Source organism: Pogona vitticeps, chromosome 4, assembly GCF_051106095.1.
Source record: "Pogona vitticeps strain Pit_001003342236 chromosome 4, PviZW2.1, whole genome shotgun sequence".
NCBI lineage: Eukaryota > Metazoa > Chordata > Lepidosauria > Squamata > Agamidae > Pogona > Pogona vitticeps.
In genome coordinates this window covers 135,530,020-135,555,397 of record NC_135786.1, presented here as the reverse complement: position 1 = coordinate 135,555,397, position 25,378 = coordinate 135,530,020, and the positions used below count along the sequence as shown (strand labels likewise).

General features: G+C 39.4%; 1 protein-coding gene across 3 annotated transcripts in view; it reads right to left on the bottom strand.

Moving 5' to 3' along the window:
- The window catches only part of SEMA5A (semaphorin 5A), a 195,819-nt gene that overhangs the window by 64,509 nt on the left and 105,932 nt on the right, over positions 1-25,378 (bottom strand). For all 3 annotated transcript variants that reach the window (XM_020812770.3, XM_078392566.1, XM_020812772.3), the window contains 5 exons: positions 13,356-13,418; positions 12,007-12,105; positions 6,236-6,449; positions 5,542-5,827; positions 638-773 (listed from right to left, as the gene is read on the bottom strand). In XM_020812770.3, coding sequence (XP_020668429.3) covers positions 638-773; positions 5,542-5,827; positions 6,236-6,449; positions 12,007-12,105; positions 13,356-13,418 — 798 coding nt within the window. The remainder of the gene's footprint in view (positions 1-637; positions 774-5,541; positions 5,828-6,235; positions 6,450-12,006; positions 12,106-13,355; positions 13,419-25,378) is intronic.

The window sequence follows — 25,378 nt, the reverse complement described above, 5'->3', positions numbered from 1 at the left end:
GTCCTCTTAAAGAGGCATGAAAAACCCAGTCACTCCCAATACAGAGACAGAGCAGAGTGATCAGCCCTCAGATGAAAAGGCTTGGAATGAGGCCTCTCTAGAGACTTAAGGTCCCATGTAGGAGAGTCTCTCAAGCCACATTTGTGAGAACAATGACCCATATCCAATGATGTCCTAGTGCAGTTAGCACAACATGGTTACTAATTAGAGGTTTCTCAGAGCCGATATAGACAATGACCCCATATGAATATTTGTCTCCTCAAAGAAACCCCTGAAGACCTGCATCGCTGCAACTCTCCAAAGACATGCACTTGGTTGGATCAAGGATTGTGGCTCAGTTATTTGTTGTGTTCAATTTTTCATGGTCCCTTTGCTTGGGCCTACATTTTCCAGAATTTTATCCATGACTAAGCGACATGCCCACTACTCAGTTTCTGGGGACATACTATCTCTCAGGCCAATGTTTGAAGTCTTGTTCCCAACCCTCTGTGGCAAAGATTGTTCATCCCATCCTGATTATTAGGGGAAAAAACTTTAACATAGGCTGGGGGAGGGGGAAGCTACTATATGTGCCCATCATACTATCAGCTTTCTAAAAAACATGATTTCAGTTTTACATCCATTTTCCTTTAAATACCTGGAAATTAGGGTTTGGGTTGGGATAAGGCAGCCAGGCAGACCGAGAATTCTCCTGGTACTTGAATGGTCCGTTGAAGACTTGCGTTATTGCTGTCATGTTGAATACACAAACAGCTGAAACTGCTATGCTGTTCCTTTAAAAAAAACACATATACCAGGGACAAACAAACAAACAGAAGATGAAGTAAAGCAATATTTTAAGCAGTCTTAAAGTATACATTTTCCTTAAACTTGCCATCGAATGGGTAAAAACACTTGCCACATGTGTTAGATTAGATTTTTGCAGAACAGATCAAAACTGCAGCATCAGCACTATGCTACCATTTTGTGGTGAATGGAAGTATTCAGATGGAGGTCTTGCATTCTGAAGCTTCAAAAATTATTTTAAAAAATTAATGAGTTACAGTTATATTCCAAGCGTAACCCAAGTTACCGTTATTGTTACAATGCTTTAAAAGTAATTTTAGCTACTGTAAAGCCAATCTGAATGCTACAAGCTGTTGTCCTATGGTTCAAAATTCTGTCCTCCTGTCCCACAATCTACCTCATCATGGCTTCAACACCCATAGCAGTACATGATGCAACAGCACAAGGCACAGCACAAGCCTGCCTTCAAACCTCATGACATTTCTCCTCCACCATTGATTAAGGCAACACATCCCATGACTACCAAAATAAGTAAAATGTTATAGTTCTGCCTCAGAAAAAGTGACATCATCCTGTGCTGAGGCACAATTTTAATGTAATTTAGTTGTACCATCATTTTGTAAAAAGGAATTAAACATTATCATTGTACCTCAGCAAGGGATGACATACATTCCTAGCTACTTTCAAGCTCTGTGAATTACACCCATTTTGGAATTAAGCTTTTTATTTTCAAAACAGTTCATAATTAAATCAACAAGCTGAAGACCACTGAGGTAATAAAGTTACGTTTATGTAGTTATTTTGAGTGCTGGAAACACTTCACACTGTGTCCTGCTGTTAATACTGACAACAACCCTGTTATGGTCACTGTGATTTCGCACTGCAGAAGAGGCTGAGATAGTAATGTCTTGCCTAAGGGAGTTTGCAGCCTAGGGAGTTTGCAGTCTAGGGAGTTTGCAGTCTAGGGAGTTTGCAGCTGAGGTGAGATTAAGGACTTCCTGAGTGACACTTTGAGTCACTCCACATACTAGCTGTTGATAATATGGAAAATATTAGATTACATTTGGTCATTGTGAAAGGAACAGAGCAGATGGGAAGGAAACAGACCAACCTAGCCTTTTTTGATCTTGCTCCAGTTTCTGCTCCGCACTGCCTGTTTACATGTAGTTGCTCTTCTTGCTGTACTTCCATAGCATTGCCCCTTCCAAACACACATTTTGGACCATCCCCAAGGTTTGCTAATCATCATTGGGGGGAATGGGGAGCATGGGAGAAGACAATCAGATATCGTAGTTCATAAGAAACAATTCTGAATCCAGAGAGGGCTGAGCACTCCTCTCTTTTACCACTTTTCCTACAGTAATTGCCCTGGCATATACGTAACTGGTAGGAACTTAATCAGTTACAAAAGTAATTCACAAATTGCCTAGGCTCCCCTGAGTTCAAGGCCACAAAAGAGCAACTCTGTATTTCTTGGCTATTAAGCATGTGTGCTTTTCAAGTAAAACAAATAATAGTTTAGCACCATCAGTGCACTGGGCAGCCTGGTTATCCACAGGCCCCACCCTTCAGGGGAAGATATAGTTGTGGCAAAATGCCCACGTCACTCCTGTCTATCATAGCTGAAGCTCAAGTGCAAGGGCCTATGAGAAGACAGGAGAGGTGGAGTCAAGGAGACAGTTGGACCGAGGGAGGCAGTTAGAGAGGAGAATTGGAGGCAGTTAAGAAGAGAGAATTGGAAAGTTGGAGAGTTAGAAAGGATGAGAAGGAGATAAAGGGAATAATAAAGCTAAATAGATAGTCAGAGAATATGATTGAGTTGGTTAATGTGAATAAGTAAATACAACACCTGAATAAGCAAACGTTTAATCAAATAGTACAATAAATTTAATGAGTGATCCTAAACAATAATAAAAGAACATCTGTGATTTAAAAACCAAAAGATAAATAAACAAGTTATATTGGCAGGACGTGTCTGATGCATATATGGTGCAGTGTGGATGAGAGAGCCACTGGTGGTAGCAGAAGAAAGAGTAAACGTATCCAGAGAGTGAACCTGTGTTTGGGGGAAACAAACAGGGAACACTGGGTGGAACGTCACAGTGGTCTTGATGATGGCCAAAATCCTCTAGCATAACTTACACTGGCATAAGGGAAATGATGATGCCACAGTGGTGGATCACCACTAATTAAGAGTCCCTGCTACAATTATTCACATGATTTTTCATTACATGTGAATTAGATAGCTTTGCGGGCAACCCAGAATTTAAGCAGGCACTCTTTAAAAATTAGTGTGATCTGTCACTGAAGCAACATAATTTCTCTTATTGCCAGTATAAGTTGCGCAAAAGAATGTTGGCTATTACCGTTTAATGTATTCTTTAGGAAAAAGAAGCTAATTTATACATTATGCTAATATATGTGTTGAGCATGTATAGAATCAATCTGGAACATCAGTTTGGAGCCATTTTGGGACTTGATTGAACTTCTTTCTAGGGATAAGGGGGTACAGCTCACATATTATTTTCTGTATTTACGCTTCACTGGTGCCCACTCCAATCTCCCTTGATGGGAATGAAGGCCTCACTGTCTCCCCTGACTCAGTCAGGTCTAGTACCTGTGCATTAACTTCTAAAATCAAGAACCCTTCTCATTTGTTAGAACCAGTCACTTGGTGGTCCCAAAACGTAGTTTTCTTGCATATATCAGGGAGTCCTTTCTTCTTGTAGAGATGCCTTCTTGTCATCTGAGTCCTGTTTGTTGTGTGTTCAAAACATCCACATGCTGGGGATTTGCAGGTTACAAGCCATGATGGGGATGTATACTCTCCAGGCTTAAAAAGAAGGTACCTCCAAATGCCAGATGCAGGGGAGGGGTATCAGGAGGCAGGTATCTAGTTGTCCCGTTTGCTCCCAGAGGCATCTGGTGGGGCCATTTTGAGATACAGGAAGCTGGACTAGGTGGGCCCTTGGCATCCAGCAGGGCTCTTATGTTATGTTCTTATGGACTTCTTCTACCAACCAGGGGAGAGATAACTTTGGTTTGATGTAATCTGCTCTTAAAGAACACTGACTTTAAAAGCTGTTTTTATCTATTTTTAAAGAATGTGTTTTTAAAATCTTTTTATGGTTGGGCTTTGCTTTGGGGGCCCTTGTCCTGAGAAGCAATAAACAACACTTTTATTGAATAATAAATAAATAAATGAGCAAGCAAGCAGCTATAAGTACATGCTGTGAAAAACTGAGAAATAAAGACATCGTTCCTGTGGGTTTATAAAACCCTTCTAGGATTTCAGAGCAGCTTCCGTTTACTAATATTCTACCTAGGCAGTTTAAAGGGTCAGTACTGCTTCACTTATAAATGTATTAGAAGGTCATCTTTATTTCTGCCCTTTATATAATACCTAGCTTTCTACGTGCTTATTTTATTTATCAATTTGCCCATTAGAAAAAATGGCAAGGCTATGTCGACAGGACTAGACTGCTTCTTCAGGGTTACTTTTATTCTTCTTCTTCCTGTGATGTGCTATTGATAAGCCAATTATACAATGCCTAAATCAAACATATTTAATAAACACATTTTTAGTTTGTCCCTATAGGTAGCTAATTAAAACAACAATAACAACTAAACAGAGAAACAAAAGACATAAGAATCCTATTAAAAAATCCTTCTTCTGGGAACAGCTTCTAGAGTTATTATGATGAGTACTAACATGTAACCTAATAATTGCTGGCTGGATCACTCAGTGAGTTGGGTGACTGGAGCCAGAAGTTGGACATTTGATTCCCGCCACTGTGCTTTACCGTAGGAGAAGAGGTAGCCCTGTGTGGCCTAAGGTAAGTCCTGCAAGATGAGCAGCCTTTTGTCACTTAAACAGCTACACAGTTGGCTGTAGCATCTACGAAATTATGCCAGTTTTTGGGAAGGCAATATGTCCAGTGCCACTCTAAGCCTCATTTTAAATTTTAATTCTTTGCCTATTTTCTTTCAGCCTGCAATGTGCTTTTATTATTGAAACCCTATTGGAATTCTTTTAGAGCTTTGTCTAAGACTGAACCCTTCATTACTGTTCTTTTTTTCATGGTCCTTATTTTTCTTCAAGTTTTATTGTACAGTATTTTATTGGGATGGTCTATGGCTAAATACAATTAAATACAGTTTGTTCTGTATTTAAAAGTACAATTGTTAATGTAATATTATTAATGGAATTGTTATCAGTCACTTTACTGGAGCAGAAAGTAGAGAATATACTTAGTCTAATGAGGAAATGTGTTCCATTCCCTACCAGTCACTGCAATCTTCTGTTAAATTAAAAACTCCAGTAGTGAAAGCTTTTCTGGTTTGGAAATGTAATTTTTTTTGTGTGTGTCTGGTTTATTGCCTTGTTAAAAATAATGAGCAAGTGCACTTGAACATGCCCTATTAAGTTCTCTCAACAGCCCATATTTCAGAACTTTTTGAGTTTCAGTCCTATTTTCAGGATAGCCTCCTGTTCTGTAATATACCATATTTTTCACTCCATAAGACACACCTTTCCATAATCCCAATTTTTTAGGAGAAGGAAACAGGAAAATATAATGTTTTCTTCGCTCCATAAGACTCACAGACTTTCCACCCCCCTGTTTTGTGGGGGGAAAGTGCGTCTTATGGTGCGAAAAATACGGTATACTTCCTAGGAAGTAAGCAGGGCCCCAAATGCTTCCTCGGTTTTATTCTGTATATTCTAGAGATAAAAATACTGCATAAACTACATACACATTAGTGGTAAAGATCCCGTAGATTAAGTCCAGTTCTGGCAGGAAGAACGTACTCTGTAATTCATTGTAGTAAAATGGAATTTCGCCAGGGAGGGAACAGTTCAAACGAGCTTTCATGAAGGTGGTCCAGGTGTCTTCTAGCAAAAACCTGCCTCCAATGTCATTCTTACAAACTCGAGCAGCCCGAGAAAATACTATTTTCCCACAGTCATGTTCCACCGCATTCTCTCGGAAGAAGAAATAGATGAAGTTTCCAATGTCATAGGAAGACACAAAATTTGGCTCTGAAATACATTGTCAAACAAGGAAATTAGAAGAAAATGACTTTTTCAGGTTACTTTAGATCTTCAGATATAGATACTGTATATTCCAATCAGGTGGCCTTGAACCTGGGAGATTCTACAGGCAAAGAATACCCTGCCCCTGAATTGTGGCCCTATCCTCACCTCTTTATCTCTTTTCCTCTTTGTACCTCTCCATCTTCTCTCTCACTGCCAATGCAACTCCACCACAAAACTGCCAACTCTAAACCTTCAGCACTAAGGAATGAAATACCTCATCCCTACCTCCCAAATGGGGATGAACCTTCAGAAGCAGGGAAAATTATGAGTGCATAAACTTCATTCCATTATAATGAAGCAAATGAGCTCTTTCCAAAGAACATTTCCCTCATGCATCTTCTCTGCACTCACCATTGAGCCACTTAGAGTTGTACTGTGCAGTCCGGAGAGGAGGAAGAACACCCAAGCTGCGATAAATGGCCGGATCCCTCCCTGGAAAGTCCATGACTGTCGCTGCATATAGCTCACCAGTACTTGCTAGGAGAGCTGTGGAGTTGTGCTGTGGACTATATGGACAACGGGCCATGCCACTTATCTGATCATGTACCTCTTCCAGGTTACTTAGCTACACCAGAACAAGAAGAGAAGCAGGTGAAATCAGTCAACACAACTAGCATTTCGTGACATAAAAATAAATCAAAAGACAGTGTTACGTGCAGAATCAGGACCTGAATCTCACAATAGATATAGCCAGATCTTTGAAAAGTTAATTCATGTACCCACAACCATCAAGGGCACTGGGCACAAAGGCTAGAGTATTATGGGAAGAAAAGCCCCAAAGGAACCTTTCCCCATCTCTGGTTATAGCACTGAAGTTTTCTAGTTATAGCTCTGTCATCATAGGATTTTCATGTTTTTCAAAGATTTCCTTTCTGGCTGCATGGTTCAAAAACACAAGGCAAAAGAGCATAGTAGGACCACTGCATTAATTTACCATGGAAGCAAAGTGAGATATAAGATTTTGCATCAAAGATTTTTTTTTTTACCATGTATAAAGGGAGGAATGCTTAATGTTCAAGCTGGAATCAGAAAATGCACAAGAAATATTGCAAATACACTTTGGTTGATTGAGCATATAAAGGAACATCAGAAGAAAATCAGTACTGTATATAGATTACACAAAGCCTTTTAACTGTGTGTATCATTAAAAGCTATGGATTGTTCTAAAGGAAATAGGTGTGTCACAACATTTGATTGTCCTGATGCATAACTTACACTCTGGAAAAGAAGCGACTATTAGGACAGAACATGGAGAAACAGAATAGTTTCCAACAGGCAAACGTGTCAGACAAAGGTGTGTTTTGTATATGCAGAACATTATCACATGAAAAGCTGGATTAGCTTCAGATGAAGAAGGAACAAATATCTGTACAAGAAGCAGCAGTAAATTGAGATATACAAATTATACCATACTATGAAGAGAATACAATGATGGTTTGAAATGACTACTGTGGAACGGCAAAGAATGAAAGTGCCAAAACTGGATAACTGTTGAACATTAAGAAGACCAAAATCACAACTACTAAAGAATTACATAACTTTAATGTTGACAAAGAAAAAATTGAAATAGTTAAAAGTCTTCCTATATCTTAGTTCCATCACCCATTCAAATGAAGACTGCTGCCAAGAAATCCGAAGACAGAGATCTGAAAGGACCATGACCAAGATCAATCATATTACTGTATGCCTGATTGTTATGTACAGATAGGAGAGCTGGACAGTGAAAAAAAAAGCTGACAAAAATAAATGGATTCATTTGAAAAGTGGTATTGGGGAACACTGTTATTGATACTCTATTGAAAAGACAAATTTGTACGGCTTGGTTAAAGCAAGTATGTGACCCCCACAGCACTTAAAAGCACTCTCTGGGGGGTTAACAATTTAATTATGCAGGCTACACACCGCCTAGCAAGCTAGGTACTCAGTTTACTGACCTTGGTAGGATAGAAGGCTGAGCCAGCCTTCAGCTGGCTACCTGAACTCATTGAGAATAAACTCAGGTTTTGAACAGAGTCTTGACTGCAGTATTGCAGTTTAACCACTGCACCATGAGGCTTCTCATTTTAAATCAGATTAAATCAAGCTTTAACTTTATCTAGAAGCAAATACTGTACAACTAAACGGAGGCTACCATACTTTGGGCACATTACAACAGGACCTTCGAAAGTCATTAATTCATAAGGTCACAATAAATCAGAAGCAACTTGACCACACATAACAAGAACAAAGCTACGTGGTATAGATGTGAAAAAAAGTATAGATCTAGGACAGAGATTTCAATTTGTAGGGCACAATTCTATAGAATTCTAGGAATTGCAGTCCAAAAGCATGAAAGTACACTCCAGATTTTGCCATGAATTACTGGAGCTCTTTTGTTTTTATTGTCAGTCACAAACCTTAAAGAGAGCCATACATTTCATATCTAGCAGAAATATATTTTCCTGCCTACATTACACAGCACTTATCCTAAAAATAGGATATCGGTATCTGCAGTTTACTACAGCCTTAGATACGATATACAACAGTGCCTCTTTGTGGCCTTTGTCCTGTCCCCTTTTCTGTTGTATATTGGGTTCCCTCATATCCACAGTTTAAGTCATCCAAAGTAGATAGTGGAAATGACCCCTCGTGGATACAGTGGTCCTACTGTAGTGGGCTTTGCCTGCAGCCTTGATGTTACATGTTTACCAATGTCTTGACTACGGTTCTGAACATCAAATTCTTTCTGTTCTGGAGATCATTTCCCTGTCTTTGGGATTGAATATTAGTACTAAGCGGGGCTAAGCTATGCTTCTCTGTGTTTCTAGTCTATTGTGAAAATTCTGTTTCAGGCAGGGCAGAGCCTTTCATTAAACAAGTATTCGGAGAATCAATACTGTTCTGTTATTTTAGTTCCAAAGTTCTAGAGACAAAATACTTAATCACACTTAATAACAGACCTACTGAACTCAATGGGGCTTAAACGAGTTGTGGCTAACTTGATCAAATGAATACGAAGTGTAATTATTGGGGGAATTCAGGCAGTAGTTATGGCACTCTCCACTGCTGTGTATCTTACAGTCTTATTGAATTGCTTTCAGCCATCCAAAGAATACACAGCTCATCTGTTTATTTCTCATTATTTTCCATTGTTCTCACAGTTTTTCCACATCTGTAAAAAGCTGACATAGAAAATCACATCAAGATGTCTTGAGTACCCCCTCATGCACATGCACACGCTGTGCTGTTTTACATAGGAGGGCATGTCATTACTGTTGTTGTTTTTAAATGTATAATACAACAACATCAATCTAGGCATTTCCATCTTTTGCTGCATCTTTTCCACATCCTAACCAAATCTTTGCATTTCAATTTCCAGTGGCTGTGGCAAAAATCTCCTCCAACCTCATACCGGACAATAAATGAAGTTGTTATCTGTAAACCATAACATACCCATTTTTGCGCTCTGAGCATTCATGTTTTGTACTTGAATGCTCCATAGTGTGTTCTACCAGAAATAATTGGCATTCATTCAACATTTTCCACAGAAAAAGAAGGATGCTGTAGAATTGTTCAAAGTGGTTGTGTGAAGGAAATGAAATTTTGTAGGTTTACTAAGCAGCCCCACTAGCAAGCCAGAGGAGTGCATTATATCAGACAGTCTCCTGAGGTGATACACAACACCCTCTCTTTGTCTGGGGTATCCCCCCTTTGGGTAGCCCTGTATGGACAAATACACCCACAGAGTGCTATGGTGTTGTGCTGCCAGGTTTCCCTGTTTCCTTGAAGTCAGGGCTACAACATGCAAACAACAGGAGGGCAACAACTTGCATGAGGAAACAGCACCTGCTAGAAACCTGTACTATAGTGGTTATGGATGTGCCATTGTGTTATCATGTACAAAACAAAACAAATCTTGACTTACATCGGTAGAGCACACTTCCAAGCTGTCAAACACTCCATTTCCCAGTGATCAAACAGTGTTTAACAGTCAGGTAGAACAAGAAGATGGTATGGTATGGTTTACAGACACAAAAATGGCAATTGTACACACACAAATGAAGAGAGCAGTTTGATCAAACACTCTGATCCGAAGATGAATGAAAGAAGTAAATCTGTCTTTTCATGTGTTGATCACAAGTGATCCAAAGGAACATAAGGGATGAAACGAGGGGTAGTCAAATTGGTTCACCCCAATTAATTACAAACAGGTCTGCAGAAAGCAATATCTGGAACTTCTGCAGCCTGTGAAAGCACTACAAACATCAGTGCTCTAATGGCTAAGAACACAGTGCCACCATGTTCTACTTTAGCCATGCTCTTGTTATTCATCCAACTTCTTGTTCCAATAATCCAACTGAGCATCCACCATAATCTGAGGCATGTGTACAGGAGAAGAAGGGAGGGACAATAAGGAAGGGAGGAGTATGGAGGGAACTGTGACAATTTGCACACTTGGAAACAAACGAGATGGCCAGGTTTTAAGAGAAAGCAAAGTTATCATGGATATGAAGAACTACAGAAGACAGTGGAGTGAACCAGAGAAACTCTGGGAATGAAGATGATAAACTAGCTCATGAGGATCAAAGTAGCGGACAAGAATAAAACTTTTTAAAGAAATCTGAGTTTTATTATTTTTTTCTTTAAAAGCATTTGCTTTAGTTTTTAGATGAAAATTGCAACATACACAATCTTTCTATCACTTCTTTATTTTCATATTTCTTTTGTGATTATGATCTGTGTATCCTTTCTTATGATATATGTAAAATTTTAAAATGTCTATACTTTTAACCCTTTTAAATTGACTCAATTGGAATCTATATTAATACCGGTTTCTGACTGGATCCAAGCTCTAAATTTATTCCAGCTGCAGAAAAAAAAGGATATCTGAAAGGGGATACTTTTTTTTCACTTATGTCAATTACTTGGGCAATACACCATGTTCATTCTTGGAATAAGAATATTTATGAATCAATAATATTCTAGAGTTGACATCTGCTTTTCAAAACACTGAAAAATATTACTTTCCCAAGCATCTACTTGTCTTGTTTATAGAAAGTTCTGGACACTTACATTATAATATAATCCCGTACATCTTTATTAGATCAATCACATAATCTCATTTAAGACTGAGGGAACTAAATAAAATTTTCTCTTGTCTCTGAACAGATGTAACCCTGCACTATATGCACAGCTTTCATAGCCTAAATCCAATTGTTAGTCCCAGCTAGGATAGACCCACAGAAAAAAATGGGTCTTGTTAAATCAATATGTATGTAAATCACATTGATTCAACTGATCTAACTTAAACTGACAGCTGGATTTAGCCCACGATCAAGAGGTTTAGATTGTCCTCCTAGGTTGTATCAAAGTTTCATTTAGTTACAAGGAAAAGTGTTTTAATTTGATCTCAGCCAAAACATATGTGTGCTTTCTTAAAGTATGTTTGAATTTAAAAAAAGAGACATTCAATTTATTTCGATCTTTCTTTCATCAGTATTTTAAAATGATATTTTACATTGCTTTGATGTAAATGTTTCCTCTTGCCAAGGCCCAGAACTCTCCACCCTGGAAGAACAAAGGTTCTCAAGCCTCCCTTTACAAAACGTATACAGTACAAGACTTTTCCATATCCCAGGTTTTTGCCAGTCAGGTCATGAGCAAGTTAGAGGAGAAGCTATAATCTATCACATGCACTGAAAGAGGAATTAGTAAAACTAGAAACAAAATTGGATGGATTGATTCATTTTACTGCTAACATTAAAGCAAGCTTTCTCTATGATCTAGTGATCTTCGCAGTTTTGTTTTTCTTCTAGTTGGCAACAGTAACATTTATTCATTAACTTAGCCTAGGTTCTAAGTGCACTATGAATTTCTACCAATTTGATTCTCCAGACTCAACACAAATCAACCTTGGAACTGCAGTTTGGTAATCTTTTTAGCAATTTCAGCAGACCCTCTTCCTGGCTCCAAATGGATCTCCCAGTGGAGGGAGTTTCGTCATCAGAGGGGAAAAAATCCTTTTCTTCATAATCAGGTACCACATTTGCTTCACAGCATTACAATACCTGCAGGTCCATAGAAGGAAGAAATTATATCATAACAGCTTTATGTTTATAGTGTGGATTTGCTCATATTCTTACCGTTCGATTAGTACAAATGGGTGTAAATGCATTAGTTCCACAGGCAAAGAGCCGGTCTCCACCAATAAGGAGAACACGAATATAATTTTGGCACTCCTCCTTTCATAGAAAGAGAAAGAAAATAGGATTATCAACATTTTATACACAATATATGCAAAGCAAAACCTGACCTATTCATTAGTGTTATCCTGCAGAGTGTGACTGTACATGAAAAATTTGGATAAACCATCTCTAAGTGTAACTGCTAGGGAAAGCAATCAGATTACATTTAAAATTAATTCATAAAAGTGGCACAGAAATCCATCAATCCTTTTGACAAAGTCTTCTACATCATCCCATCTACGTACTAATGCATGCTTGAATATGAAAGCACTCACTGCATAGCTAATACAAGCTACAAAAAGAACGTATTACTAGATTTCCACCAGGATATACCAACTGTTCCACATAAGAATGTCACGCTTTCTCTTCCTGTGTGAGCTCACTACAGTAGAGCAACTGAGATGGAGCTTTAAACTTACCCACTTGCATGGGAGGGTCCCACTCCTAAATCTGCCTAGTCTCTGTGCACTGAATGCAATATTGCACTGTATAGGCTCAAACTATATCAAATTTACCTATATCAAAATCAATACAGTGGTGCCTTGCTTAACGAGCGCACCGTTTAACGACGAATCCCCATAGCGACGCGGTTTTTGTGATCGCTAATGCGATCGCATTGCAATGTTTAGATAGGCTAAACATCGCATTGCGATGATCGGTAAGCGTTTTGCTTACCGATCTTCGCATTGCGATGTTTAGGAAACAGCTGATCGGCGATTCCGAAATGGCCGCCGGGTGCAGAAAATGGCTGCCCACAGCATTTTTGTGCCCTGCCCTCGCTTATCGGGCAATGAAAATGGCAGCCGGATGGGGGAATCTTCGCTTACCGGTGAGTTTTTCCCCAATAGGAATGCATTAAACAGAGTTTAATACGTTCCTATGGGTTTCCCCCCCGCATAGCGACGAATTCAGATAGCGACGTTAATCCTGGAACGGATTAACGGCGCTATGCGGGGCACCACTGTACATGGCATTTAGCCCACACATGGGATTCAGTAGACCTTTAAGCACACAACAGGAACAGAGTGTAAAATTTTGCTCCTCCACTTCAAATAAATCATTCCAACTTAATTACAGCCTTGCTTGAATCAGTTAGCTGAGAACTGTAATCCTACATGCACTGACAGGCTCCAGCCTTAGTCTGTGGGACTTACTTCCAAGAAAACATATACAGGAATGAGCAGTTAGATCTTTCTTTCTTTTTTCCCATTCAGTTCTAGGAAACGAGTACTGAAACACCAACTCACCTCTGATTTGCCTTTACTGTAACAGGCTTTTACAGTAGCGTCATCACAGTGCCACTCCACACCCTAATGTGCAGAAACACAAGCATTACTTGTGGATAAACCAGGGCGGCCGGGGGGGGGGGGATATACAGGATGAAGTTAAGGGAAAGCAATGTCGCACTGGAGTCAAGCACATTGATTTCTAATTGCCCGTGATATCAAATTTTATGACAAACATCAGTGTGTACTTATGCCTTGTCCCTATGTGGAAGTGTGTTGGAGGGGCAGTCAGGCCTCATTAAAAAAGCAAAAGGAGTATGCTAGTGAGAGGAACTCAACTCCTTTCCCACCTCAGCTGCCCAAACCATTTTTCTAAAAGCAAATTGAGCCGACACAAAAAGCACCTAGAATACAGGACAGTGGGGTGGAAAGGCTTCAAGGAAGATAGGATAGTTCAATTCCCCTCATCTATTTACCATTGTTGATACAAAAATTACACTTTCAGCACCATTTCAGAAAAGGACAGATGTATTCATTTAAAAAAGGAGTGCTCTATCTGATCTAGTGTGAGCCTTGTATTTATTCCGAATAAACATTTTATTTATTCACATGAGGAATTTGTGTATTAACCTCCACTTTATGATTCCAGGATCCTTTGCAATATATTAAAACAATACAAGCAATTTAAGCAATAATAATAATGATTAACACACATAAGAATCAAAATAAAACAGCAGAATGCAAATTACACAGCAGTATAGACATATTCTTAGAAATAAGATGACCTTAAGTTCTTGGAGAACAAGAAAAATAAACTTCGTTGTAGGCACCAGGAAAGTTTCCTCAGGGAAGGCAAACTACAGAAATGGGGGTGGGGGGGCAGTCTTGCAATCAGACCAGCAGCTAAAATTAGTGGAATACATTCCTAACAAGCAATCTCACCTGGAATTCTAGGAACTGCAGTCTACACCAAGTGCAGATTCTGAAGAGTTACCAAATGCAGCTTCAAATACACATACAGTGGTGCCTCGCTAGACGATTGCTTTGTTTAACGATGAATTTGCTTTACGATGAGGTTTTCGAAGCGATCTTGCACTCCGTTTAACGATGTTTCCTATGGGCGATTTTCACTTTACGATGTTAGGGACCTTGCCTTGCAAGACGATTAAATTTTAGGTCCCTGTTTTTTGCTTTACAATGTTTTTGACAGCTCGGGGTTGCTTCGCTAAATGTGTTTTTAAATGGTCGCTGTTTCATTAGACGGCTGTCTTCGCTTGGGAAACGTGTTTCGCTTAACTATGTTTCCTCTGGCGATTTTCGCTTTACGATGACAATCCGTTTCCATTGCAACGGATTATCCGGTTTTCAATGCTTTTCTATGAAAAACCCCGTTTTGCTTAACGACGATTTCGCTTGACAGTGATTTTTGCGGAACGCATTAACCTCATCTTGTGAGGCACCACTGTATTACGGTAGTCTAACCACAAGATACTAGACCATGGGTAACTGTGGCACTGGCTAGATTAAGCTGCAGCTTAATCAGTGTAAGCTATCAGTCCACGCTGGTAGAAAATGTTCCATATATATACTGTACAAGACATTTGAGCCAATACTGATAGAGCTTGACCAAGAAACGCTTCCAGGCTGTAAACCTGAGGTACAATCTCATCCAGAACCATTTGGAACACCTCAGAGAAGCTTATATCCACAGAAACGCCATATTGTCAGGGCTGAGCTATCATTCATCAGCTATCATCCTGCATTGGTTTAACATTTCCACTTCTTCACCTGACTTAAATAATAAAAGGAAACCTAGTATACTGGTGACACATTGTCCCAGATCTGCAAGCAACCCCTATTAGCAGGGTCATGTGGATATATAAGCACAGAGCACAAGACAAAACTTTTCGAAATCTCATGGCAGGCATGTAACAGGGTCAAGGAACAGTTTTCCACAAATGATTTCTGGAAACAACTGTTGTGGGGGGGGGGGAGAATTATCATATCACCATGCCTATCTCCCAGTGGTATCAAAAGCTCTTGAAAATTCCAGGAGTCACGTTCTCCTGTGTATCTTCCAGTACAGGTACTCCATCAATATGACCACAGGAGTTTCTCTGATCAAACTACAAGTTGTGTTCAAAATTATTCAACCCCCAATGCTGTAAAGGGGTTTAGGGACTATAGTGTACATTTGGAATTGTATTCAGAATGAAATCCTACAAGGACGTTTTAAAGAACCAAATGCAACTAAAATAACATCAATTGTTTATGTAATACAGTAGTAAATGTTTCTTTTGTGGTTTCTTCATTGCCACAATTATTCAACCCCTTAAAGACTACCACTCTGAAGAAGAGAGGTTCATTCAGGTGTTTTCGAACAGGTATTGAAAACACCTGTGGATGTCACCGAGCACCAATCAAGCATAATAAGCACCAATTAGGCAGCTTTAAAATGACTGTGATACTTAGCTCCTTCTAGACATTTACTGGTGTGGTTACAAACATGGTGAAGTCAAGAGAATGGTCCAAGAGAAGAGGTGATTTGTCTTCACAGGAAGGGCAATGGCTATAAGAAGATTGCAAAGAAGTTAAACATACCAAGAGACACCATAGGAAGCATCATTCGCAAATTCGAGGCAAAGGGCACTGTTGAAATGCTACCTGGTCGTGGAAGAAAGAAGATGCTGACTTCGACTGCTGTGCGCTACCTAAAGCGTAGAGTGGTGAAAAGTCCCCGTGTGACTGCTGAGGAACTGAAAAAAGATTTGTCAGATGTGGGTATAGAAGTTTCAGCTCAGACAATAAGGCGCACACTGCGTAATGAAGGTCTCCATGCCAGAACCCGCAGGCGCACCCCCTTGCTGTCTCCCAAGAATAAGAAGAGTCGACTGCAGTATGCCAAAAGTCATGTGGGCAAACCACAAAAGTTGTGGGATAGTGTTCTGTGGACTGATGAAACAAAATTAGAACTGTTTGGGCCCATGGATCAACGCTATGTTTGGAGGAGGAAGAACAAGGCATATGACGAAAAGAACACCTTGCCTACTGTGAAGCATGGCGGAGGGTCAATAATGCTTTGGGGCTGTTTTGCTTCTGCAGGTACAGGGAAGCTTCAGCGTGTACAAGGTACCATGAATTCTCTTCAGTACCAGGAGATATTGGATGAAAATGTGATGCAGTCCGTCACACGCCTGAGGCTTGGGAGACGTTGGACCTTTCAACAGGACAATGATCCCAAGCATACCTCCAAGTCCACTAGAGCATGGTTGCAGAGGAAAGGCTGGAACATTTTGGAGTGGCCATCGCAGTCACCAGACTTAAATCCGATTGAGAACCTCTGGTGGGACTTAAAGAAAGCAGTTGCAGTGCGCAAGCCTAAGAATTTGACTGAACTGGAGGCTTTTGCCCATGAAGAATGGGCGAAGATACCCGTAGATCGCTGCAAGACACTTGTGTCAAGCTATGCTTCACGTTTAAAAGCTGTTATAACTGTAAAAGGATGTTGTACTAAGTACTAAGATTGAATGTCACTTGGGGGTTGAATAAAAACTAATAATGATGTGAGCACAGAAAAGACATTTGTGGTTATTTCATTATAAACTTAAGGTTATATTTCTCTGACCTACAAGTGCCTCTTTCATGTAAATGTAAGCAAGATGACTGAATGATCAAAATCAATGTCAAAATGGCCAAAACATTCAATTTCAGTGGGGGTTGAATAATTTTGAACACAACTGTAGGTCTGATTCAGAACTGAAATAGGTCAAGACAATCCATCTCATCCAAGAGAGACTGTAGTGAACAGTCACTGGCCAACAAAGTATCTATGAGGAAAGACTAAAAGAACTGGGCTTGTTTAGACTTGAGAAGAGGAGATAAGACAGCATTCTTCATATAATTAAAAGACTGTCATACAGAGGAGGGGCAGGATTTGTTTTTAGTCATTCCAGAGTGTGCTAAATGCACTAATGGACTGAAGCTATAGACAACTAGATTTCAGTTGTATATCCGGGGGGGGGGGGGATCTTAATTGTTAGAGTAGTTCCACAATGGAATTAATTGAGAAGTGGTGAGCTCTCCAACAATGGAGACATTCAGGACAAAATCAGACAACCATCTGACAGATATACTTTGGTTTGGATCCCTCTATTGAACAGGTGTTGGATTCAATAGCCTTATAGGCCCCTTCCAATTTCATTATTCTACGATCTAACAGAACATATGCAACTTGCCCGTGTTACAGTCCTCAGAGTCCAAGGATTCTTTTAAGGAGCAGTCACACAATTACATATTTTCGTGGTAGTCAGGGTATAAAAAAAATGAGGAAATAGTTATCTCTCAAGTCTTGTAAGTCAATCCTTACTCCTAACCATGTGAAATCTTGGACTAGAACAAACAAGAAGTATGTTGTGTTCCTCCAAGCACCTTCTCTATATTCTCAGACTGCAGCATCTGGAATTAATCCTACAAAACTGGACCATATCTCCATGCATGTCTCCCTGTAATATCCATAGACACATTCTTAGACTGAATTGGTAATCCACTACACTGTGGTCAAGACAGATGTAAAGATTCTTTCTCTGCCCACGCTCTATGAAATGGGAGTCTAATTTGTATAAAACAAATTTATTTCAATAGCTGCAGCCACCACTCCTTCCATCATCTACTAATGATGAATGGAGTCCCTTCTTTTGCAACAGATGCGGGGAACTTGTTGAGGGTCCGTCTCCTTCTCTGGATCTGAGAAGTGTAAGACACAAGGAAAATCCAAGAGCAGTCCAAGTCTAGAGCTTGCTTTCCCTTCCTCCCACGTGACCCAAGCAGCAGAATTAACAGAATGGATCATTTCTAAGACAGAACTAATCTCTATTACATATATTTTTTAAAAAAAGTGTAACATGTTCGACAAGTGAATGCATGGTAGAAAAATCACAGAGACTTGACCCTGGACACAACTTAAAAATTGCAAAAATGGTAAAATGAATGAATGAATGAATGAATGAATGAATGAATGAATGAATGAATGAATGAATGAATGAATGAATGAATGAATGAATGAATGTAGGTCTTCTGGAAGCTCAGCACAGCCAAGGAAAAATAACAATTCCTAAAGTAACTAACTTACTTTAGTCCTTCTTCTCCTCAGAGCATTTTGTCTCTTGCCACCCTGGGATCAGCACTTCCTCATGGGAAGCTGAAGCATCCAAGAGACTGAACAAAGGAAGCTCTCACTAGATATTTTAAAAATCCCTCAATCAGCCTGGTTGACTAATACCTTTGAGTCATCAGTAGCATCCTACTAATTTCACAAATTGCTTTTCTCTGGCTAAAATCTTGTTGCTTAGCTTGGCAAGTCACACTAGAATAGAACCACTGAATCCATGGGGATTTGGTGAGTCAACTCCCCCATAAGCCCCACTGGTTCATATAGAGCTACTCTGTGGCTCGTACTTTATTAAAGTAAGCTACAGCTAGAGTAGGCCCATTTGAAAGCAGGAGTTGACTCACTAAGTCCCACTGATTCAGTGGGCCTTCTCTAGTGTGATTTACTATGCAAAGCAACAGGACTTCAGCATTTGGGTATTAACCCTTTCCAACCTTTCCAAGTAGGTGCGTTGTAAGCCCATAACACATATTAGGATTGCTGGCATGTGTTGTGTTACTTAAAGACATGGATGAACCCACTGACATGGGAGCAGATGTGAATTATTATTCCCTTACAAGCATTTATCAACTACACTGCATTCAAAACTGAGCCATATTGAACATAAAACTTGCCTAAAGCTAAAGTTTCAGCATCTCTGCCCTTCCTGTTCTGAATGTCAATTGGACCCTTGCTTCACTTTACACTTTTTCCTGGCCTCTGTTCCTGTAACATTAGTTTTAACGTGCAGACATCAGCAGGTTCAGTAATAATCCTTATCCCCAGGCCACAAAAAGCTTTACCAGCCAATTTTGTCAGAGCTGCTGTTACAAGGACACAGAAGCAGATTGGCCCATTTCCACCACCCCCATTGAATCGACAATTGTTGTTTATCTTTGAACATTGAGCTGCCTTTCCTGCAAACAACCAGAATCAACATTCATATGAAAGTAATTTTGTTATATAGAGTTCTTTTCCTCTCTGAAGCATCTTACTCTGCTAACCTATATATTATATAAAATTTGTTGAGATTGTAGCATTATTCTTTATCCATAATGTATTATTAATCTTATTATAACATAGATTTTTTAAAAAAAGGCTAACTTTCAAAGGATGCTTGAGAGAGAGAGAGAGAGAGTCCCATATCCCAATGTGGGACTGACGCACCAGTCTTACTTCAAAGGTCTCTTCTCTCCTGACAAATGGAGGGTTTAAGCAATAGTTGAAGTCATCAATTCTTTGTCTGCTGAGGGACCAGTTTCCATGGAGACGCAGTCCACAATCCCTGCTGTCAGCTGAGACAGACTGTGGCAAAAACAAGGGAGATGCATGCTTTCTGTCTGCTTTGTAAATCTGATCTGGTAATCTGTAGAATCATTGCAAGTTTTCACCTGACTGTGGTACAATCCCAGAGCAGCACAAAGGGACAACATGACATCAACAACACTACTAGTGGCACCGGACGAGAGGTGGAAACTCTCAACTAATAGTTTCTAACCAGCATTCTTTTTTTAAAAAAAATATATATATATAATAATAACCAAAGCCTGACAGACAGGTTCACACAAAGAGGTCACAAATTAAGTTTTGGAAGCAGGCTAAAGCAGGCTTCAGAACAAAAGTAAACTAGAAGTCAGCAGGAATGTTAAAATCCCAGTTTTAAGCATTAAACTGTCAGTGCCACCTTCAAAGAGTGAAAGGGCTCTTTTTAAACTCCAGAAAGATTCGAATGAAGACAGAGAACAGTGATTTAGAGCTAGCACAGTATTTGCTGGACATGTCAGATGGTCAAGGAAAAATATAAAGTCAAAAGGAACAAAGGGTGGTGGTGAGGAACACCCAAGAAAATGGAGAAGAATGAGATGCTACAGGGATCATGTTGCTGCCAAGGAAACCTGCAGCTTTGCATCTGCTCTTTGCTCTGACCCCTCCCCACACCTAATAATACAAGCAATGTAGCATGATGGCATCCTGAATATTTCTCTGCCCCCACAAGAGACGGCCAATGAAGACAAATGGAGTGCACAGAATAAGGATACCACAAATTTTGTGGCATTGTGGAAGAAAAGGAGGACGTGCTGCAGGGCTTTTACTTCTGGTTGTAGCCACAGTTCCTTTATTATCTGTTCTTACTTCTGAAAGAAGGAAGTGGATACATTAAAGCATGATTCTGCAGAAGTGTCACCAGACTCTCTACAGCCTTAAGTGGTAAATATTTTTAAAAAATCATCCTCATTATAAAGGAATTTAGATTGGAGGAGCTCCACATAATGTAATTATTTAGTCCCTGTGTAACATCTGACAAGGACTCAAGTGCCCATAAATCACATGTTGTATATCAGTGTTTAAACTGGGCTCCAGAAACCACTTTGTACTGAGGGAAATAATTAGATGAGGGATTTTAAGATCAAACCCAACCTTTGTGTCTGAGCCTTTAACCTGAGATCTGCAACAATGAGCAGGTGAAACAGCATGCTGTGCTTTTTTAAAGTCCACCTGTTAATTAATGAAGATCAAGGCATTATTAAAAGGCCCTCAAACAAGACTAGTCAAAAAGTTGACAACCCCAAAGTCTGCCGTTTCAGTATTTCTGCTTCTCACTGTTCCACATGGAGAGTTTGACTAGACACACAACAGATACAACAAAGAGGCTGATGTTTTGTTTTTGTTCCATCATTCTGAAAGACCAAGTTTAGAAACAAAAATTGAAATACAAAATCTGACTTAGCCTAATTTCTCTTTTACCTCTACTTTCCTGCAAACCTGTAACTTATTGGAGGGGGAGTGACAACGAGCCCCCAAGAAGCTTACTTGCAGTTTCGATTTAAACAGAAAGGAGACAAGGAAAGAATGCAAAGAATGAAAGATTCGTTTTAATACAATGAATATGTAATTTCAGCCTGGCATGAAAATGGGAGATCAAGCTGAAGTCTTCATAGAAATGGAGACTTGTGGAGAACAGTGGAAAGAGAAAAGTGCCACCACATAAGGGTTCTGAGAGGGAGTAGCAGGGACCAGAGAGGAAGTAATTTAATGGAATACAGATCTCCATGTTGCTGTGGGTGGCACAGTTATGGGAGTGAAGGTCACTGGAAGGGTAGAACACCAAATAGGAAAGGAAGACAGAGGAAGAAGGATCATTGAACATTCTGAAGGAAGCAAAAAGAATGTGTGTTTGGATGAACTACTGTCTTGCTGAGCACTAGACGGATACACCAATAACATCTACCTTCATACAAATCCATACAAACAGAAAATACATACCAATTTCTATCCACTAAAAACAGAAAACAAAAAGAACAGAATGAAACAAAATTCCAGGCAGATGGTAGAGCATGCCTCAGGCAGATGGCTTCAGTAATTAGATACTGGCAAAGCACAGTATTTCCAAGGTAGTTTAATTACATAGTGCCAGAAAACTCCATACATAATTTCATAATTGCACAATTTCACATAGTTGCCTCCTCACTATTGTTATCTGTTTGCCTTCACATTTTCTGCCGTGTCTTCAAACATGATGTTTAGGTAAAACATGGTTGAGAATATAATTTAATGGTACAGAACCAAGGTTAATAGTCACCAGGGTTAATTCCAGTATTGGGGAGGAGGATGCCTATGATAAGATGCTCTGAGAGGACCCTCATTACTTCCCACTACTGCTCCTGCTAGCTGATCGTTTACACCAGTGAATAAACTGGGCCAGAGGTCTCAGCAAGGGCCTAGCTTTCTCACCCTGCTCTCATAATAGTTCTGACAGTAGTTAAAAATATTGACCATAACCACATGACAAGAGAATAGCTTTAGAGAGCTACTCTGACAAACATTTGGATTGTTCAAGCTACTGAATCACCAGCAGGACCACATAATTAGCACTTACTGAATAAGCACAGAATGTACATAAATTAGCTCTGCCACTTCCTGGATCAGATCTCACACTTTTTCCAACAGTAGCATGCCAGATACTTCTGAAAGACACTAATAATAATTAAGTGCTATCAAGTTGGTTCTGATTTAACAATGACTCTTTTCAGGGTTTTCTAGATACTCAGAACTCCAAAGCAGCTTACTATTTGCGCCTTTTCTTGGTGATACTCTATGATGTTACAGTTTGTCCATGCCCACATAGGCTGGCTGTATTTCTGAGAATCACAGTAGGGAACAGAATTCCCATCTCTTAGCTCCACAACCCACTGAGCTAGCCACCTATGGAACAAAAGAAGTTACGGCCATTACCAGCCTGTCTCCCTACACCTGGTACTCAGAAGTACCTTTCCATCTGAACAGTTTCATTCTCTTTGGTTTCTACACTAGTCATTATTTTAAAACCTCATCACACCTATCCTTAGTTGTATTTTTTTTTCAACTTAAAAGTTTAGAGTGCTTTCATCTTTTCTTGTAAGTAAGACAATCCAGCCGTTCGTCATAGTGGTTACACTTTACAATATCCTTGTCTATACAGGATAACCAGAACTATAAGCACAATTCAAAATATAGCTGCACTGGAAAAGTATCATAATATTAGCCATCTGGTTGTGAATTCCTAAATAATCCTGCACATTAAGTCTGACTTTTCCCCATTACCTGTTTTCTCTGTGCTATTCATCACAGAATCCAGCACTCATTCCACATCCTTTGCAAAATCTACATTTTGAGTTCAGTTTTCCAAAGTTAGGATAACAACAAGGCATTACAATTATGGAACATCTCAGAGATGCCACGAGCATTATTCAAAATACAATTGGGAAGCAGCTATGAGGAAACACTTCAAGCTGTGTCAAAATGCGCTTCAACATATTTGGCATGTACTTCCAGCCGTACCCTTTAGCAATGCTTGGCAGGATTCCGGAATAATGCTGTTGAACTAGTGGCACACGCTGTGATCTTCTGTTAGGCAAATTGTGCAATCAGAATGAGGCATGGCTTCATAGTTATTGCCATGTTAAAATTTCATAGTTATGGCATGTTAAAATTTAGATTACGCATCTAGCTTATGCTTTGTACTGTGCTATTATGGTGGAATAATCTACCTCACTTATTCTCATACTAAGAGTCCCAGGTGTTCTAGAACTACACCTTCCAAATGCCCTGACTCTGGCTGTGCTGGTCGGGAGGTGTATTCTAACAATACACCTCTTATATGGATCCCTATCAGAAAAGACTAACAGCTTATATAGGCCAGGAATAGGAAACAAGCATTCCTACAGATATTGTTGAACTACAATTCCCATCATTCCTCTCCACTGGCTACTACTGATGACACCTGCAGTCCAACAACATTTGAAGAGTCATATATTCCTCATTCTGTTGTAAGTCATCCTTTTAAGATAATTCAAACCAATTCCAGGTCTCATTACACTATGAATGCCATCAGGGTGTGCATTATATGGTGCTTAACATGCATGCATGCATGCATGCATGCATGCATGCATGCATCTATCTATCTATCTATCTATCTATCTATCTATCTATCTATCTATCTATCTATCTATCTATCTATCTATCTATCTATCTATCTATCTATCTATCTATCTATCTATCTACCCATTCATTCATTCATTCATTCATTCATTCATTCATTCATTCATTCATTCATTCATTCATTCATTCATTCATTCATTCATATTCATTCATTCATTCATTCATTTTATTGGATTTCTATCACACCCATCTAGACCAAAGCTATACTCTGGCCGTGTGCGTGTTCAGAAACAAGAGTCACCCATCTTTGACACAGCATGGTAGCTCACTGACAAAGTACTGTAGCCCAGTACAACAACATAAGGAGTCCTATGATCCCCATGCCTGACAGAGCCTGCTGTATCACAAAGGTTCTTTGACAGCAACCCTGTCAATAGATCTCAATAATCAGATTATACCCCAAAAGTTGTCAGAGACGAAAAATCAAAAGAAGTATAATTTTTACATTCAAATTAAGCCCAATAGAATCATAACCTCACTCTTAAGCTGAACTCTTTGGTCTTATTTTTCAGCCAACACAAAATCTAGGCATGATCTAAACACATTTGCTCTCATCCACACATTTTTCCTTCCACCTCTCTTCTCTTTGCTGCCTTCCTATTTACATTACAACAACCCATTTGTCATTATGTTTCATCGCGAAGTGTCATGGAACGTGGACGGCACAAACATTTAAGTCATAATAAATATCCTTCTTCAAGCATTCCAGACTAAATGTACACTGAACAAAAAAGAGGATCAATTTTAAAAACAGTGAATTCTCTGCATTTTGAAATCGCCCTGAGTAAAGGATGCTGAAAATAAAGTTTCTAATCTTCAAAAGCATGCATTTCCCAGACAAGTACAGTATGTATATTAGCTGAACTGATATCACAATCAAATCATATCCACCCACTAATAAGTAGAGTTTCATATTAGCATATAAGAAGCATAAACTAAACCTCCTCATCATGCAGCACACATGTCTTTGTACTAAAGAACTGCAGCAGCACAAAAATACTATTATGCATTTCTTATTATTTATTTTGACATTTCGTGCCAAGGAAAAACACATTAGCCTCAATTCCTCCAGAATATCTTTAACTGCAAACATTTTCAATTGCTGATGGGAAACGTTTATCTCATTTTTCTTTGCTTTTTTAAAAGCAAAGATAACTTTGTAAGACAAAAATAAAAGACCTTCTGGTGCAGGGGCCAAAATCCTACTGGATATTTACACATGTGCAAGAAGAATCATGGAAGTTGCTGCACCTAAATAGTGACTCATTGATACGGGACCAAATACATCCTAATGCACATGTCAGGTGGATGATCAGTTGCGTGACTGAGGCTTTGAGTGGCACTGGCACCTTGTCATTTAGCCACAGCAATGTGTTTTTCCACACATATCACTATTTAGTAGGATTTAGGCCACTGTGAT